This window comes from Festucalex cinctus, chromosome 2 (genome assembly GCF_051991245.1).
Source record: "Festucalex cinctus isolate MCC-2025b chromosome 2, RoL_Fcin_1.0, whole genome shotgun sequence".
In the NCBI taxonomy this organism is placed as follows: Eukaryota; Metazoa; Chordata; class Actinopteri; order Syngnathiformes; family Syngnathidae; genus Festucalex; species Festucalex cinctus.
In genome coordinates, this window is record NC_135412.1 from 40,749,096 (window position 1) to 40,767,697 (window position 18,602).

The window sequence follows — 18,602 nt, forward strand, 5'->3', positions numbered from 1 at the left end:
AGGTGATGTCATCTTCAGTCTACAGTAAGTGGAAAAATTTGTTTTTAAAGCTATTAAATCTACATGAAACAATGAAGTTATCAAATTAATCCTGGACAAAATACTAACTTTTCACTGCCGAAAATGGCTCACAGAGTCAAGTATCCCTTTCAATGAAACAATATACAAACAAGCCAGCCAATTTCACCACCATCATGAAACAACGGCATCACTTTATTTTCAAACGATGTCGGTGTGCATTTTCCTTTTAGTTACACGTTCACATTCTTGGAATGTAACACCATCATAATATAAATATCCTATTTACAGCCGCTGTTCTTCAAATGTTCCCCCGTAAGAAAAACGTCACAGTTCATGAAAGGAACTAAACTGTATGGATGGATGGCTGAGCATGACACAGATCTTCATATTGAAATAAAACCTCAGACAGCTTTGAAAAAAGCTGCTGTGATATTCGAGACCATGACACAAACATCTCCAAATATTTGTGACAGAATAAAGCATGTTACGTTCACCAAACAGCCACAATATTAGTTATATCTAACCACCACTGCCGCGTGAACTCAAACAAGATCAGCTCTAACGCTTTGAGTGAATGGCACCGTGGAAAAAAAACTGATGTGAAATTCAGTCACGCTAATGGAATACTTCTAAAGTACCAAATGTTCTCAAAGAGCCGCTTCGACCGTACAGAGACGAGATTAACAGCTGTTTACAGTGCTTTTCTGACATTCTTGTTGGATGAAAGGTACTGAAGGAGTGAGCTTGTGGCACAGTTTGAATAAAATAAAAGTCACAAGGACCACATTTAGGTGAACGTCATGTCGGCCTTGTTGGCTTTCATTTACACACACAATCATTATCAGGCACACACACAACCTCACAATTACACACACACACACACACACACACACACACAAAAGTGTCTCCGAGAGGCTGTACTGGCTGACGAGGGTCACCACCGATCAGAGAGGCATGTCAGTTCATGATAGTTGAAGGCCCGCTATCATTTGTCGGCAACTGCCGCCGCCATGGGCACACGCATGGTGCCGCGAGCTGTCGCCGCCAGCTCCTCGATTTCCGCGTTCAAGCGCCGGATAACCCACTCCATTGCCTCGCGGCCCTGACATGTCAAACGGGGGCAAAGGGTTAGGAAAAGGAGACGAGGTTAAAGGAAAGTTCCAGGTTGTCCTCACCTTGCCGGCGTTGACAGAGATGGTGTTGGCCATGAGGCCTTCCAGGTAGCTGCTCAGACTGACACCTTTCACACTGATCAGAGCTTCCTGCGTCAGCACTGTCCTGGTCAGCAACAGAGACAATACATTCAATGCGAATTCAAACAAGCTGTCTCATGTTCATTTCATTATTGATGAAAACGTATTTGCAGCTTCACGTGGCCACCGATTAAAATCGGCCAATTATTGGCCTTCAAACATCGGCCAATTATTGGCCTTCAAACATCGGCCCAGACAATCGGCCAATTGGGCCAAATGGTCGATTATTTTCCCCTTAAAACATTATAAAAGAAAACCAAAGTTTCAGACGCTGTGAAAGTACCCTGAACGTACCACTTTGTTTGTGTAGCATAAGCAACTAGCAAGTGTGTAGCGTATGTCAGTGGCGTTCCTAAGCAACTTGGCACCCTAGGCAGGATTTCTGGTAGTGCCCCCCCAACTGCCAAGAGGGGGTCTTATTAGACCAAACATAAACACGACCCTGCGCAACTTCTTAGACCAACCACAAAATAATTTATCATAAACTCACACAGGGTACACGGTATCTTCACATCTCTGGAATTTTAAAACCGCAGTTGCAGTTCAAAATTAATGATGTTGTAATTGTACTACAATAAATCACTTGTATGGGATAATGACAGCCTAGCAAAGAACGAACTTAATTATTTGCATCAACCATTCAGAGTATTATCTCAGTATCATGAATCGGGACTTGCAGAAGTTAGGTTTACATTTCACAAGAATTTTTTTTTTCTGGTGTGCTTTGCTTTCATTTCATTGTTGATGGTTCTTATAACTGGTTCTGATTATGCAGAGCAATATGAGCACTCAGTACCTTATGAGCGAAAATTTATATCGACATTAATTTCTTACTGATGAAATCTGCATTTAGAGCATCTCCCACACTTATTTTATACTTATTGGTACAACCATACGTCACACAGTGATATTTTCGCTGCAGAGGAAGATAACGTATGCTGCGGAAAAGTCAACTTACTTTAAGTCTGGCAACGCAAGATGGACGCCGGCTTCATTTTTTGCTACAGCATGAGCATCCCAGTTTAGTTTATTCAGTACGTCCGTGCTGTATCAGCCTGCGCATCCACCTGAGAGTCTGACCGTGATCTTTATTTATTTTATTTTATTTTTTAAGCCTTGATCCAGGACAGCATATTAGCGTTTTCATTTCATTTTCTTAACTAAAGAGCCAGACCTGTCACCAGAAAGAAAGTGCAGGGGGGGCACTTCATCAACCTAAATCTGATGTTTTTGTATTTTTTTGCAACCTAACCCCAGCAGAATACAAGGGAACACTGTACATGAGACTCAAGGTCCATTTTCGTCAGCAATAAAGTTTTGCTCTCTCTGTCCACTTTCACACCACAGTCTACACTTCTGTAGGAGTGTGCAGATCATTGTTTCATTTTGACATATTGAATAGTCTTAAAAAATAACATTCAATAAGGTTTCATGATTTTATAGAACACAGGAAAATATAAATGTGTATGTACAACACTACATACTTTGTCCAGCACGTGTTTACACTGCACCAGCGAGCGTGTTTTGATTGTCTAGCTGTCATTTACCAAATCTACTCTGTAGTTTACTCACTTCTACTTGGTGGCGAGCTTTTCCTATCCCCCTGCTCATCACACTGGAGTTTTTGTACGGCGGCTGATCCTGTTGTGTTCTTCACTTCTGCCATGTATGACACACGCAGGTATGGTAGCTGACCTTACAGAGCGACTAAATAACATGAGAGCTACACCGCGTGCAGCTAAGTTTCCACCCTGAACAACGCCCTCTACCAGCCGGTGTTCAGACACTAGTGTACAGTAGCCCCTATACACCACCACGATGTGGTTCAGAACCCAGAAGGCATCCACCCACCACCCAGCATGAGAGAGTGTATCGTGGCCCCAAGCCCACAATTCCAAGCTTCACAAAGGGGGATCCAAGAGAGTTCGCCAGACTGAAGGTAGCACTAGAAAATCTTCTGCCCGAAGATGCAACAGAGCGTTTTAAATATCACATTCTGGTAGACCATTTAGAGTATGAAGATGCCTTGCTCATTGCTGATTCATACACTAACTCAGTACAGCCATATACAGATACAATGAACACTTTAACTGAACAATATGGACAGCCTCATCAGCTGGCTCTTAGAAAAATTGCTGACCTGATGGAATCCTCAAATATTGGTCATGGTGACACTACTGGTTTCAAGCGGTTTGCCTTGAGAGTGTGAGCATTGGTGGGCCTGTTGGAGCAGTTGGGAGAAAGTGGACAGACTGAATTGTGCTGCGGCTCTCATGTGACACGGTTGCTGTCCAAGCTGCCACACGATATGCGAGCAGAGCTTAAATGGTTCCTGTATCCTATGCATGTCACCATCCCAAGCCTTCTGCACTTTTCTGACTGGCTCGATTATGAGTTGAAGATACAGGAGACAGTGTACGAGTCATCACACAGTGAGGTGAAGAGCAGCAGCGAATCCAAGTCATCACGGCGCCATAACAGCAAGGGGAAGAAGAACACTAGCATCCTCCATACCACGGAAAAGCCAAGTGATAAATTCCCCACCGAGCCATCCAGCTCCAAGAAGTTGGAGAAGACACCATTCTGCCCATATTGTGTCAATACGTTGCACTATCTCGACCAGTGTGCCAATTTTGCTCTCCTGACAGGTGAACAGAAAACAACGTGGATAAAATCAAATAGAAAATGCTGGTGCTGTGGTCGTTCCCATCAAGCTGCACAGTGTCGTCTGAAGGTCACCTGTCAAACGTGCAAAAGGAAACACCTACAAGCCTTACATGAGGTAAACATAAAGCCTGCAGATGAAAGCCCATCAAGCCATGTCAGCTCAACCTACGAAGTGCTATACCTGGACAGACGCTCTGGATGCCACCAGGTGCTGTTAAAGATCAGCTGAGTACTACTTCACAACGGTGAGCACTCCTTAGAGACTTATGCAGTACTTGACGGGTCAGAGCGGACCATTATCCTTTCTGCAGGTAGCACAAAGCCATCGGCCAGCCAGAACAACTTGCTCTTCGAACAGTGCGACAAGACATCAGAGTCATACATGGTGCAGCTGTGTCATTCACCATCTCCCCAGTAGATCAGCCGCACAGGTTATTTAGGATTCAAGATGCCTTCACAGCTGATGCCTTGAGCTTGGCTGAGCACACATACTCAGCAGAGGCACTTCAGAGAAAGTACAGGCACCTAAGAGACCTCCCAATTCCAACAATGTTTAAAGTGCGCCCTCTGCTATTGATTGGGTCAGATTACCCGCACCTCATCACTCCAGTGGCTCCGGTGCGCCTGGGACGTCATGGCGGCCCTGCAGCAGTAAAAACAAGGTTAGGTTGGACACTTCAGGAGCCGATTAAGCATATTGAACAAAAGTCTGCAGATCCACAATGGCTTCACATATCCACATTGTCACCCACTGCTGAAATCCTGCATAATGTGGAAAAGTTATGGCAATAAGATGTTCTTCCATACCGTAGTGAAAAGCTAGTTGTGAGCTCCAGGCAGGATCAAGACGCAATACACCTGTTGGAGACCAAAACTACACGTGTGGATTCAGGGAACCCAGCGTTACGCAACTCTACTCCTCAGAGTAAAGAACATGCCACAACTCAATGCACCCAAAGAGGCAGTGTTAGCCAATCTGCGCAGCACAGAAAAAAAGATTACTGCGTGAACCAGATCGAGCTACTGCATACTGTGCCGAGATTGACAAACTGGAGAAGGCCGGCTATGTGTTAAAGGGAACCGAAGAGGAGCTGCACCGAGCAAAAGAGACTTGGTTCATCCCACACCATATGGTGAGCCATAACGGGAAGAACCGGATTGTTTTTAATTGTTCTTTCTGCTATAAAGGAGACAACTTGAATAAACTGCTGCTTCCTGGGCCCACCCTCACTTCCAGCCTGCTGGGGGTGCTGGTACGTTTCAGGGAACATTCAGTAGCCGTCAGCAGCGATATAAAAGGGATGTTTCATCAAGTCAGGCTGCTACCCGAGGACAAAACACTGCTCTGCTTCCTGTGGCGGGGCCTGAAGACAGATCAGCAACCCAGTGTCTACATATGGCAGGTACTTCCATTCGGTACGACATGTAGCCCATGTTGTGCAACATTTGCACTGCAGAAGCATGTGTGTGATCACAGTCAACCGAATGAGGATGTACGAGTGACGATTGAGAAATCATTCTATGTAGATAACTGTCTATAGAGCGTCCCCACTGTACAAGAAGCCCAGCACCTTGTGAACAAGTTGACAGCCCTACTCGCAGCAGGTGGGTTTGAACTAAGACAGTGGGCGAATAATATCCCCGAAACAATCAAACACCTACCTCGTGAAGTAAGGTCCGAGAGCAGTGAGCTGTGGCTCCAGGAGTCAAACACCGACCCACAAGAACTCACTCTAGGGTTACGATGGCTTTGTAACTCAGACTCTTTGAGGTACAAGTACCAAAAACTAGATCCTCCCACACCTACCATGCGAAACATGTACAGCGTGCTGGCGCGTTTGTATGATCCCTTGGGTTTCATCGTCCCCTTCACAACCCGAGCCAAAGTCCTAGTGCAGCGCTTATGGGACAAACAACGAGAGTGGGATGACCCATCCATACCTGAGGAGGTACTACAACCATGGTCAGAGTGGGAAGAGGAGTTACATCATCTATCACAAGTCACCCTACCCCGCTGTTACACCAGACCTGCCATAGACACTCCAAACTGCTCTCGAGAGGTTCACGTGTTTGCAGACGCGTCAGAAAAGGCCTACGGCTCTGAGGCCTACTTGCGCACAGAGGACACAAGAGGACAAGTGGAGGTGGCCTTCCTTACAGCTAGATCCAGAGTGGCCCCGAAAAAGCAACAGTCTATACCCCGGCTGGAGCTGTGTGCGGCCCTGACAGCTGCCCAACTAGCTGCACTCCTGCAACGAGAGCTGACTGACTATTAACAGCATCACCCTTTGGACAGACTCCCCCACTGTCCTCACCTGGTTACAGTCAGATTCATGTCGTTTCAAAGTTTTTGTGGGAACACGAATGGCCGAGATCCAGGAGCTGATGGATCCCAAAGCTTGGAGATTAGTGAACTCGGCACTTAACCCGGCTGATGATATCACACGGGGAAGGACATTGCTGGAGCTGTCCACCAACAGTAGGTGGCGACATGGTCCAGCCTTTCTGCAGCAGACATCAGATTTCTGGCCCACTCAACCAGTTAGACAAGAGCCAGAGAATGATGTTGAGCTACGCAAACCTGCCATCTCCTGCCTTGCCACTACAACTGCCAAGACCTCATTGCAACTACAAGTTGACCATTCCCCCTCTTACTCCGAATTGATTGCGGCTGTTGCCCGGTCTCGTCATGGGGCGGCCGCTGATAACGTCACACTCTCTGCTATCAACTATCAAGAAGCAGAGAGGGAAATCTTACAGCAAGCCCAGCAAGACAGTTTTCCGGAGGAATACAACCTGTTCAAAGCCAACAAGCCAGTTCCCTCAACAAGTCGCCGTTTGATACTGGCCCCAGAATTCGACACTGCTACAGGACTTATTAGAGTTGGCGGGAGACTTCATCGCAGTCGTCAACTGGAGCCTGATTTCATTCGTCCGGTGGTCTTAGACCCTCTTCATAAAGTCACTCAGCTTATCATCCAGGATATGGACAAGGCCCTACATCACCCAGGCTCAGAGCGCCTATTAGCTGAGTTGCAACGCAAATATTGGTTACCCCGAGGACGTGAAGCAGTCAAACGACACCAGCATGCCTGTCCGGACTGTCAGAGATGGAGAGCCACTCCGACTGTTCCTAAGATGGCAGACCTGCCAGAAGTAATATTGCGTTTGCTAAAGCCACCCTTCTTTTCTACAGGCATGGACTGTTTTGGGCCATTCACAGTTAAAGTTGGACGTCGTCTTGAGAAAAGATGGGGCATTATATTTAAGTGTTTGACGACCCGAGCTGTACACTTAGATGTTCTTTCCAGTTTGGACAGTGACTCCTTCTTAATGGCCCTCAGGCGATTTATTGCACGAAGAGGAAAACCAGCCGAACTCCTGTCAGATCAGGGAACAAATTTTAAAGGAGGAGAGTGGGAGCTCAGAGAAGCCTTTAATGCCCTTCACCCGTCCCTTCATGATCATTTGGTCAAGTCCCAGATCCAGTTCAAATTTAATCCACCAAATGCACCACATTTTGGAGGTGTATGGGAAAGAGAGGTGAGATCGGTCAAGGCTGCACTATACGCCACAATCCAGCCTCAGTCTGTTCCAGAAGAAGTTTTGCGGACTGTCCTGACGGAAGTGGAAGGGATTTTAGATTCCAAACCACTGGGTTACGTATCCACAGACATGGCAGACCCTGACCCTGTGACCCCTAACCTCCTACTCATGGGGAGGCTAGACTCCTCCCTGCCTCAGGCTGTATATGTGGATGCAGAGCCATTAAGTCGGCGTCGCTGGAGACACAGTCAAGTGTTAGTGGACCAGTTCTGGTCGCATTTCATCAAGCCCTATCTCCCAACCCTGCAGACCCGTTCGAAATGGCACAAGGACCCAACCCAGCTGCAGATTGGAACCACAGTTATGGTGATGGATCCCCAGTTACCAAGAGCGATGTGGCCCATCGGTCGTGTTACCAACGTTCTCCCAGGACAGGATAAAAGGATCCGGACTGCTGAAGATGCCGACGTGATGACATGACAAAATCTGACATGCTAATGCTAGTTTAGCATGCTAATGCTAATGTTAGCTTAGCATGCTAATGTTAAGTTAGCATGCTCATGCTACCTTAGCATGCTAATGCCAAGCTAGCGTGCTAATGCTAATTATAGCTTAGCATGCTAATGCTAAGTTAGCATGCTAATGCTAGCTTAGCATGCTAATGCCAAGCTAGCGTGCTAATGCTAATTTTAGCTTAGCATGCTAATGCTAAGTTAGCATGCTAATGCTAATGTTTGCTTAGCATGCTAATGCTAATGTTAGCATACTAATGCTAATGTTAGCTTAGCATGTGAATGTTAATGTTAGCTTAGCATTCTAATGCTAGCTTAGCAAGCCAATGCAAATGCTAGTTTAGAACGGTAATACTATATTAGCATGCTATTGCTAATGTTAGCTTAGCATGCTAATGCTAGCTTAGTATACTAACAGTGACTATTACTCCATTGCTTAAGTTTGCCACTCCTTACACCATTGCGAATCGATTCTACCCTCCTTACTTGATTGCTTACTTAATTCTTCTCACTTTATTCCATTGCTTACCCAATTACTTGCTACTTCCTCCATTTCTTACTTGATTTCTTCATTGTTTTCTTGTTTCTTGCTGATTTATTTTTACCTTTGTGCTATTTTTCTTCCTTCAACTGCTTCTAGATTTCTGGATGAATTCAAACCATTCCAACTTCAGCATGTTAAGCTCATTCCATGTCATTCAGTATCATTCAACATCATTCAACATTATTCCAAATCATTCCACAGGTATTATTCAGCTCTCCAGCCTTCACACGCCATTTCCCCAGAAATGGCATTTCTAGTTTTATAAGATACTCTCGACTGAGGCGTTTTTTGTTTATTTGTGTACCTTTACAAAGTGTTGTGTCTGATATGTCGTTAACTGTAAAACTAAAGACACTTAAAAAATACATCCACTCTATATTTAAATACAAAATACGCTTTGTTTTTAAAACATCGCTAGCCTGGCGCTAACAGGAAGTTAGCAAATGCTAACAGGAAGTTAGCATCAACTTTGAGTGTTTTTCCTTCAAATAATGAATAGCCACACACAAATCTTGTGGGAACACATACCCACAGATGTGATAACACTAGGCAAAGGCAGGCAAAGGCACAAATTCTTCGCAATGTGTGAAGAACTAGTTATTTTAATAGGGATCCACGATAATACTATTTTCAACCGACACAGATAAACCAATAATTTAGAAGTGCCGATGTCGACAACTGATAAGTAAGCCGATAATTGTTGGCAAAATTAAATTGAATACAAATATACTTTCGAGTCCTACTATAAGTCTAACAAATACATTGAAACATTGTTATAAACTTTGCACAATGTCCAAATGTATGTAAAGCACCATGAAGCTGAATTTTATTGAGATGACCCACAACCACAACAGATGGACCAATGTGGCATGTCTATAATTATTGCTGGATTTCCTTATTATCTGGTATATTTTTATGAAATCAAATTGCCGATAATTATCGGCAGATTTCTCTATTGTCTGGTTTATCTGTTCGATGTCAAATTGGTCGATAATTGCCAATAACTATCGGCCACCGATATTATCGTGCATCCCTATATTTTAATATTTCTTCTGTACTCACTTTAAGTGTGTACCCCAATGGATGCACGGCACCACACTGCCCATAAGAGGACAAAACCCACCGGAACAGTCAGTATTTGTTCTCACTGTTTTTTTTCGTTGCTATTATTTTACTTAATTCTATTCTTATTTCATTTTTTTTTATTTTTTTTAATTTTTTTTTATAGTTTTTAAGTTTGTCATTGTCCTTTCAAGTTATATTATAAAGTTGATATTCCAAGGTTTCAAAGACATTCTCTTCTCAAAATTCAAGGATGCAAACATCCACGGACAATTTCTTTGAGATGTAAAGAAATAGTCCATTGTCACAGTTCTGCCTTTGTCCAGGAATGGCTCCATAAGATTCATCATGACGTCTTCCCCCACTCTCACCCCCTTGGGACGGCTGGGGTCTTTCTCAAGATAGGGGATCATGTTGCAGACATATTTTGTCTTTAGGTCACATGCCGCCCAGAACTTTATCCCAAACTTGTCTGGTTTGGAAAGAATATATTGGGTGAAAGGGCTGCGAACCTTTGTTGGCTAAAGCTGTTCGTCTATGGTGATGTGCCTGCCTGGATTGTACGATGAAATGCAGTTTGCCACAAAGGACCTCCAAACATTGGAGATTAGGGCAAACTTGTCAGTCCCAGTTCGGGGGAGGTGAGGGGAGGTGTTGCACTGTTGTTTTCAATGTACCACAAGGACAATCTGGGGCATCTGGGTCCATTTGGCCTGCCTAATTTGCACCTTTATTCGGGGGATGATCCTGAGGATCTGGTAAGGGTGTGAATGGACATGTTGCAAATGCTTTTTTTTTTTTTTTGATACAGATTCAGTCCTACATTTTCTACAAGCCACACATACATACATTTTATGCTATAGCAAATATTTGCATACAAAGGACACACAAACAGTAAGGAATGTCTTATTTTCAACAAACAAGTTAGCAGGAATTAATGACAAACATCAAATTTTCCAGACAATAAAATTGTATATTTCTTGCAGTTTGACTGCGAGAATACAACTGGTTCATTCTAGTCACTCAACCAAATTTTCAACTTTGACTGTTCTCAACAAGAAACAAAGGGACATCTGGGTCCATTTGGCCTCAGATTCAGTTGAATATTGGTGGTCCATTTGGCCTCAGATTCAGTTGAATAGATTCAGTTGAATATTGGTGGTCCATTTGGCCTCAGATTCAGTTGAATATTGGTGGTCCATTTGGCCTCAGATTCAGTTGAATATTGGTGTGTGGGACAAATGGGGAACATTCCAGCATAATGGCTGTGTAGTGGCTGCATTTACATATGATAGGTGGCTAACTGATCAGACAACAACTCGTTCAAAAGTGCAGGGACAAATGGACCTCATCTGGTATTCGAAGAGGGAAGGGCCAACCACACCCTCCTTGGTATGCATTTGCAAATGATAGGTGGATGCTAATACGTGAACGATTAAATTAATACAAAGAGGCCCTTCTCTGGGTTTGTTAGGTAATGAGATCATTTGGCCCCTGTTAACACACATTTCTACATGTCATGGCACAAAATACAATCCCCCAGATTCCAGGTTAGCCCAGTAAGTCCCAAGACTTGTGAGAATAACATAAGATAAAAATGTCAGTGCTTTACAGCAGTGTAAACAAGTAAGAATGGTTTTATTATTGACACACAAATCTATACAATAACCTTGTATACTTCATTAAACTTTTTGATATGGACTTGTCATTCAAAGCAGAGAATCTTAACAGTGAAAATTTGTGTGTAAGTGGAACCCATTTAAAAGGAAAAGGCGTTAATTTTATGCAGTATATTTATTTTTTCTAAAATAATCGTCAGATTAATCTGTAATCGGTATTTTCTTCTGCCAATAATCGGTATCGGCCACAAAAAAAATGCATATTGGTCGGGCCCTACTATACACTTTACTATAATTTTTGCTTCAGCAATAATTGTTTTTGGAAACTAACTGTATAATTCCCCAGGGATTCGTGATCATCATATTCAAGGGTCCTAGCATTTACAAGGATTTCTGACAGCACTGAGTCATCATTCATATTGTTAGTAACAAAATTGTGTCATACCACATGTGCATTGTATTCAGAGTTGAGACAGAAGAATAAAACGTACTTGTCAGGATCCTGCGGATGAGGCTTATACGTCAGCTTCTCGTCCACAGAGACCAGATTAGTGAAGGAGATCTGACCAGACCAAACAAGATTTGAAGTTAGTCCTTTTTTGAACACACAAAGACTTCAAACTTCTGATAGTTTTTGCACCAATAAATACACATTTTATTGTGTTATTTTATTTATTGTGTCTTAGGTTCGCTCTGTCAGCATACACATACAAGTAGTTCAACTTTTTCACTTCCCTTCTCAGAGATACTGAGGGAAATGTGCTGCATCACGTGTTTGTGAGTCATACACATCAGCCTGACGTGAGAGTGGCCCAAATCATGGAAAACACTGAAATTTCAGTCATTCAGCTCAACTCGTATTTTACAGGTTCCCTACACACAGTGAAATACTTTGATGATTCTATTTTACAGCTAACGAAATGCCCAAATTCAAAATCTCAAGAAATTTTAATTTAAAAAAATTACATGAGAAACAATCAACATGATTTCTGCTATAGAAGTAAGACAAGGCCTTATGAGTTTAATGAATCTATAAGTTTCCCCTTTTGAATTGAGCTACTGAAATGACAACTTTTCTCCCATATTCCAATTAATTGAAATGCAGAAGTATCTAAGTAGCTACTCACATTTGTAGATTTGAGTTCAAAGATCTTCTGTTTGGGGTCCACTACTGAATGTTCTTGGACGTAAGTGCACGTTCTTGTTAATCCGATGATCTGCGAGAAAAGGGCAGAAATATTTATATTAAAAAATCAAAACTTTTTATCAATGCAATAACAATTTGCACTTACGGATTTGGCGATGGCGGGAAGACCCCACTCTGTGCTAAGCAGTCTTTTACTGTGTAACCGCCCCTGCGTGTCCAGCCGTCTGTCCAGAACATCCACACCAAACACACTGGGGTTCATGGGGTTGGGGTACTTCTGCATTGCTGCCTTGGTCACCGTCTCCCATGGGTGGCTGTTAAACCATGTGGGACAGTACGTATACTTGGAATGGAATGGAAAATTTACTTTTGTTGAGTCTTAATGTTTTGGCAAATTCAAATTGTCGACGTGGTGATGAGGCGTGGGTGTTTATGATGGCTGATGTCATGCATGCAGTATACATTATGTGTTGTGTATGGAGAGAAATTTGTGTCTTTATTTTCAATCAAACAAAAAAGGAATTTGCAATCAAAAAAAAATTTCAATCAAACAAAAAGGGGATTTGCAATCAAAAAAAAAAATTCAATCAAACAAAAAGGGGATTTGCAACCTCAAATAAATTTTAATCAAACAAAAAAGGGTTTTCATATAAAATAAAAATTTGCAAACAAAAAAAAAAACCATTTCAAACATGGATTTGTATTTTAATAAAATCTTTTGCAAGCATTTTTTTTCGTTTTGTTTGCGAATCTGTTTTTTGGTTGCGAATCTGTTTTTTGGTTGCGAATCTGTTTTTTGGTTGCGGATCTGTTTTTTGATTGAAACCTGTTTTTTGGTTGCGAATCTTTTTCTGTGTTGTGTGGGCGGGGTCCTCCGTTCAACCGATGATAGAAGCCTTGTCATTGGTCAGCTTGGAAGCCGCTGCGACAACTTTCATTGGTCAGATAGGAATGGGGGTGTGACAATGTTCGTCTGACTATTTCCTGGTTCATTTTGTCCAGTCGCCGCCAGCATCGAGGTAAATATACCCCCCCCCCCCCCCCCCACCCCTCACTTCTAGTTTTCCGTTTTGTTTATCTGACATTTATCTAAAAGCAACCCTTGATCTATCGTTTATCCGGTGATTTGTTCTAACCATTACAATTAACGTAATCACTCACTCAGCATTGCTTAGCCATGTTAGCTAGCTAGGTAACTGATGGTCCGATACATGAGTCAGTCATGAAGCTATGTTGTTGGCAGTCAAAACACAAATATACGGCTAATTTGGGATAGCTGTTAGGATGAAGTTTTGTTGTTTTTTTATACTCATAAAGAAACCTTTGCATTTGTTTCACATACAGGCAGGGCTGGGAATCGAATTTATTTACACTAGCTGCTTCCCCTAAATCTTGGATGTTTGAAGTAGAGATTAAATTCGTGCTAATTCTTTAATTCTTCTTATTTATTGGTCCTGGTTGTTTACTGTATGAGTCAGATTGAAACAGAAAAGGGGAATCTGAGTTGTAGGTGTACTTTTGCAATTACACTGACTAGATTTTTTATTTTAGAGTGCGAGCAGACCAAGGGGTAGAAAATGTAGACATAGCGAGATGCATGTTTACTGTAAGAGGAGCAGGCCAGGGCAGTTTTATTACTGGTAAAAGCGTACATAACCAGAGGAAAAAACTTTATATGAGTAAAAGTTCTTGGAGTTACTGTAGCTTTCATAAATGTATTTGATATTACGGCCCAAATAAACGGCCTGCTGAGATAGCTGTTATTATGCTTATTCATGATTATTTTATTACATTACATCATTACATTAATAAAATGCTAATTATTAATCACTTATGAGAAGTTCTGGTCATTGAAATAAGTAGCCTCTGCTACATTTATTATGTCTTGGGTGTTTGAAATACAGAGGAAGTGACTGAGATTACGTAATATAAATACATTTAGTTCCTGTGATTGTTTCATTGTAGTTTTCCTGTTTCAATAATGTTCAAAACATGTGTCAAACATAACTTTGTCAGAATTTTCTTTTTTACATGTTTGGTACTTAATTCAAGCACACTTTTCTTTACTTTTTAGATGCAGAAGATGAAGTTGGTGGTTGGTCACCTCTCTTCATGAGGTGATGCTGTGGATAACTGAGCAGGGCCACAAGCACCTGCTTATGTCAGACAGAGAGCAATTTAAAATATCAATAAACTTTGACCACAATTGTGAGGTACAAATGCCAGGTCACACATTATGTTACCCCCTGCACAAACACCATTACATTTCCAACTGCTCATATGAGTGATTACCATTCCTTTAAATCACATCTACTGACTGCTATCACCTTTGATGCCAGATTTGACACAGTGTAATTGAAAGGGCAAAAAAAAAAAAATCACATCCATTTCATTTTTTTTTAGTAATTACAGGCTGTTCCTACCAAAATGTTTGTTTTAAGTTTAACAGTTCATTTTCTGAGCTTTCTTGATTTCTTGTTGGCAGGCCAATCATTTCTTGAGAAAAATGTCTGTATAAAATCTATAAAATGCTGAATAATTGACTGGTTGTTAGTTCATATGCATGCTTTTTTTTATGAAATAAAAGTCAAACTGTTTTACACAGGAATTTATTTTCATTTTTTACATAAATTTAAATGACCCTTTGGGCCGCGAGACACTAGCACTAGAAGCAACATTGAGAGTCTGCAAATAAATGACGCGACCAAAACTCAAGGACTCCTTGTTTGGATTGATTTGCCGTAAAGCAACAAGTCTTTCCTCAGGTAAACGACAGTGGATGTCAGGTATAATGATCCCGTGTTCACCGTGATGGTCCAAGGGTAGTGTCTCTTCAGCTTGCTGGATCTGTAATATCAAATACATTTATGAAAGCTACAGTAACTCCAAGAACTTTTACTCATATAAAGTTTTTTCCTCTGGTTATGTACGCTTTTACCAGTAATAAAACTGCCCTGGCCTGCTCCTCTTACAGTAAACATGCATCTCGCTATGTCTACATTTTCTACCCCTTGGTCTGCTCGCACTCTAAAATAAAAAATCTAGTCAGTGTAATTGCAAAAGTACACCTACAACTCAGATTCCCCTTCTGTTTCAATCTGACTCATACAGTAAACAACCAGGACCAATAAATAAGAAGAATTAAAGAATTAGCACGAATTTAATCTCTACTTCAAACATCCAAGATTTAGGGGAAGCAGCTAGTGTAAATAAATTCGATTCCCAGCCCTGCCTGTATGTGAAACAAATGCAAAGGTTTCTTTATGAGTATAAAAAAACAACAACAAAACTTCATCCTAACAGCTATCCCAAATTAGCCGTATATTTGTGTTTTGACTGCCAACAACATAGCTTCATGACTGACTCATGTATCGGACCATCAGTTACCTAGCTAGCTAACATGGCTAAGCAATGCTGAGTGAGTGATTACGTTAATTGTAATGGTTAGAACAAATCACCGGATAAACGATAGATCAAGGGTTGCTTTTAGATAAATGTCAGATAAACAAAACGGAAAACTAGAAGTGAGGGGTGGGTGGGGGGGGTTGGGGGGTATATTTACCTCGATGCTGGCGGCGACTGGACAAAATGAACCAGGAAATAGTCAGACGAACATTGTCACACCCCCATTCCTATCTGACCAATGAAAGTTGTCGCAGCGGCTTCCAAGCTGACCAATGACAAGGCTTCTATCATCGGTTGAACGGAGGACCCCGCCCACACAACACAGAAAAAGATTTGCAACCAAAAAACAGGTTTCAATCAAAAAACAGATCCGCAACCAAAAAACAGATTCGCAACCAAAAAACAGATTCGCAAACAAAACGAAAAAAAATGCTTGCAAAAGATTTTATTAAAATACAAATCCATGTTTGAAATGTTTTTTGTTTTTTTTTGCAAATTTTTATTTTATATGAAAACCCTTTTTTGTTTGATTAAAATTTATTTGAGGTTGCAAATCCCCTTTTTGTTTGATTGATTTTTTTTTTTTGATTGCAAATCCCCTTTTTGTTTGATTGAAATTTTTTTTTGATTGCAAATTCCTTTTTTGTTTGATTGAAAATAAAGACACAAATTTCTCTCCATAGTGTCTGCGCCCGGGTTTGGAGATTAAATGTTGCCTCCACAAATGATAATGCAATCAAATCTCTATGGGGACTTGAGTGTGTAATGGCGATTCCCTGAGTAATAGATGAAATAATTGATAGGATAATTACTTTCAAAATGATTTGTTTGTGACAACTCTAGAATAACTAATATTTATATTAGTGTTGTTCCGATACCAATACTGGTATCGGCAGAGGCGCCGATACTGCATTAAAACAGTGGTATCGGTGAGTACTCACAAGTACATGCCGATACCATTAATTCCAACGCTAAGATAGGATTTTGGATGCAGCATCTTGTGTCTTGTTCGTGCGCGACATTCACTGATATGTGAAATGTTTACTACTGCATGCCGATCTAAGATATTGACCCTTGAATGCTCTAAACCAATAGCAGGACAGCTTTTTCATGTTGAGAAAAAAAAAAAACGTAGGTATCGGTATGGTATCAGTATCTGCCGATACTGAAAAGCTGGGTATCGGTTACCGGGGTCCAAAAACCGGTAGCGGAACAACACTAATTTATATTACCCGTTTTGTTACTGTGCCCTATAAATAAGATAGAAATAGCCACTACGGATAAAGTTCCAAGCTTTAAAAACATAAATTTGAAATCCCCCCCCCCCGCCCCAAAAAAAAAATAGACTTATTTTTAAAATGAGCTTTTTTTCATTAAGTGACACTTCAACAATTCAATAAAACGCCGCTGTTATTAGGTCTCACGGGGCAGATTGTTATGTAATCGTGGTTATGTCAGATTCCAGCTTGATAAGTGATGCAAGATATGATAATGAAAAAAAATCCCATATTTATGGTTTGCCTTCCCCCCACTAACATTCGATGTTTAAAAAGCGTATATCTCGATAACTAAGTTTTATGCTTGCAGCTCAAAGCTAACAATGAGTTTATGTGTTCGCTTCAGCTGCTTCCCTGATTGAACCTTCGTATTATAAACTCCAAAACGACTGGCTGTGACGCTATGAAGAGCTACCTTATCAACACCAACAACCACTTTGGATCATTTACCCATTACGTTACTCAATCCAACTTTCCTAACTTAGCTATAAGTGACTAGCCTTACTCAAACTTATAAATAATCGGCGAAATAAACGTTTTCCAGGAGATAAAAATGTGTGACTGGCCACGCGGAAAATGTGACGAGACCCGAAGAGACAAAAGCACCCACTTGAAAATGTGCTCTGAAGTCCAGATCTTCATTTTGTAGGCTGGTTTGTCCGTCAGAGCTCGGGAGCCAGGCCGGCTAAAAGGTGATAGCGTGACCGCAGCTAGGAAGGAGAAAGGACCAACGGATGGATGGAAGTTCGGAAGGGACATACTTCTCAGATAGGCGGCCACCGCAAACAGACTCCCTTTCGCGGTATACGCTGGGATAAACTAGCTACAGTACGGTATTTTATCACTATTTACTGTTTCGATCATTTAAACAGTAACGAATGGAAAGGAAATCATTTCTTCAATGAGTAACTTTAACAATTTGAAGATGCAGTTATAATCGGTTGAGTAATGTGGAGTGGGGTTATGGAAAATGTCTCTTAATTATGGTCTTTTATTGTGAAAACGTGTAATTCTGAAAAAGAGTAAATTATTGGTAGGCTATTGGCCAAAAGCAGTTCCCTATGATATCCTAATTTTGACTAAGATGATCATTATGAAGATGGGAAAAAAAAGAGCCAGTTGAGTTGAGAAATGCCGATGGATTGGTTTGGTAAGATTGTGAGCATTTCTGCAATAATTTCAACATTATTGTTTTGGAAAATGTGAAAAACCGGGGCGGTGCTCAAATGTCTTGATTAATTTAGGCATTTTTAATGGCAATGTGAATGCTGAAAAAAAATTGTTCATTTTGGGAAAGTGACGAAGTAGTTTCAATAATAAATAATAACACAACATTATAAATACACAACATAATTTATCATCCATCCATCCATTTTCTTGACCGCTTATTCCTCACAAGGGTCGCGGGGGGTGCTGCCGCCTATCTCAGCTGGCTCTGGGCAGTAGCGGGGGACACCCTGGACTGGTTGCCAGCCAATCGCAGGGCACACAGAGACGAACAACCACACTCACAAGCACACCTAGGGACAATTCAGAGCGCCCAATCAAC

The 18,602-nt window shown here is 41.5% G+C and overlaps 1 protein-coding gene across 1 annotated transcript; it reads right to left on the reverse strand.

The window, feature by feature from the left end:
* Window positions 1–176: 176 nt before the first annotated feature.
* LOC144014839 (PRELI domain containing protein 3B-like) lies at window positions 177–17,949 on the reverse strand. The gene is made up of 6 exons (XM_077515141.1): window positions 17,664–17,949; window positions 12,517–12,685; window positions 12,352–12,441; window positions 11,716–11,786; window positions 1,197–1,299; window positions 177–1,123 (listed from the first exon to the last, which is right to left on the reverse strand). Exons 1-6 carry the CDS (start codon window positions 17,810–17,812, stop codon window positions 1,007–1,009), a joined length of 699 nt encoding a protein of 232 aa, XP_077371267.1. The 5' UTR covers window positions 17,813–17,949; the 3' UTR covers window positions 177–1,006.
* Window positions 17,950–18,602: the final 653 nt, after the last annotated feature.

Excerpts from the sequence above, each read along its gene's own strand:
- LOC144014839 (XM_077515141.1), bottom strand. The coding sequence starts at position 17,812 with ATGTCCCTTCCGAACTTCCATCCATCCGTTGGTCCTTTCTCCTTCCTA. Across the intron at positions 12,442-12,516 it reads TTCCCGCCATCGCCAAATCC|ATCATCGGATTAACAAGAAC; the intron begins GTAAGTGCAAAT and ends CTTTTCTCGCAG. Across the intron at positions 1,124-1,196 it reads TCTCTGTCAACGCCGGCAAG|GGCCGCGAGGCAATGGAGTG; the intron begins GTGAGGACAACC and ends TTGACATGTCAG.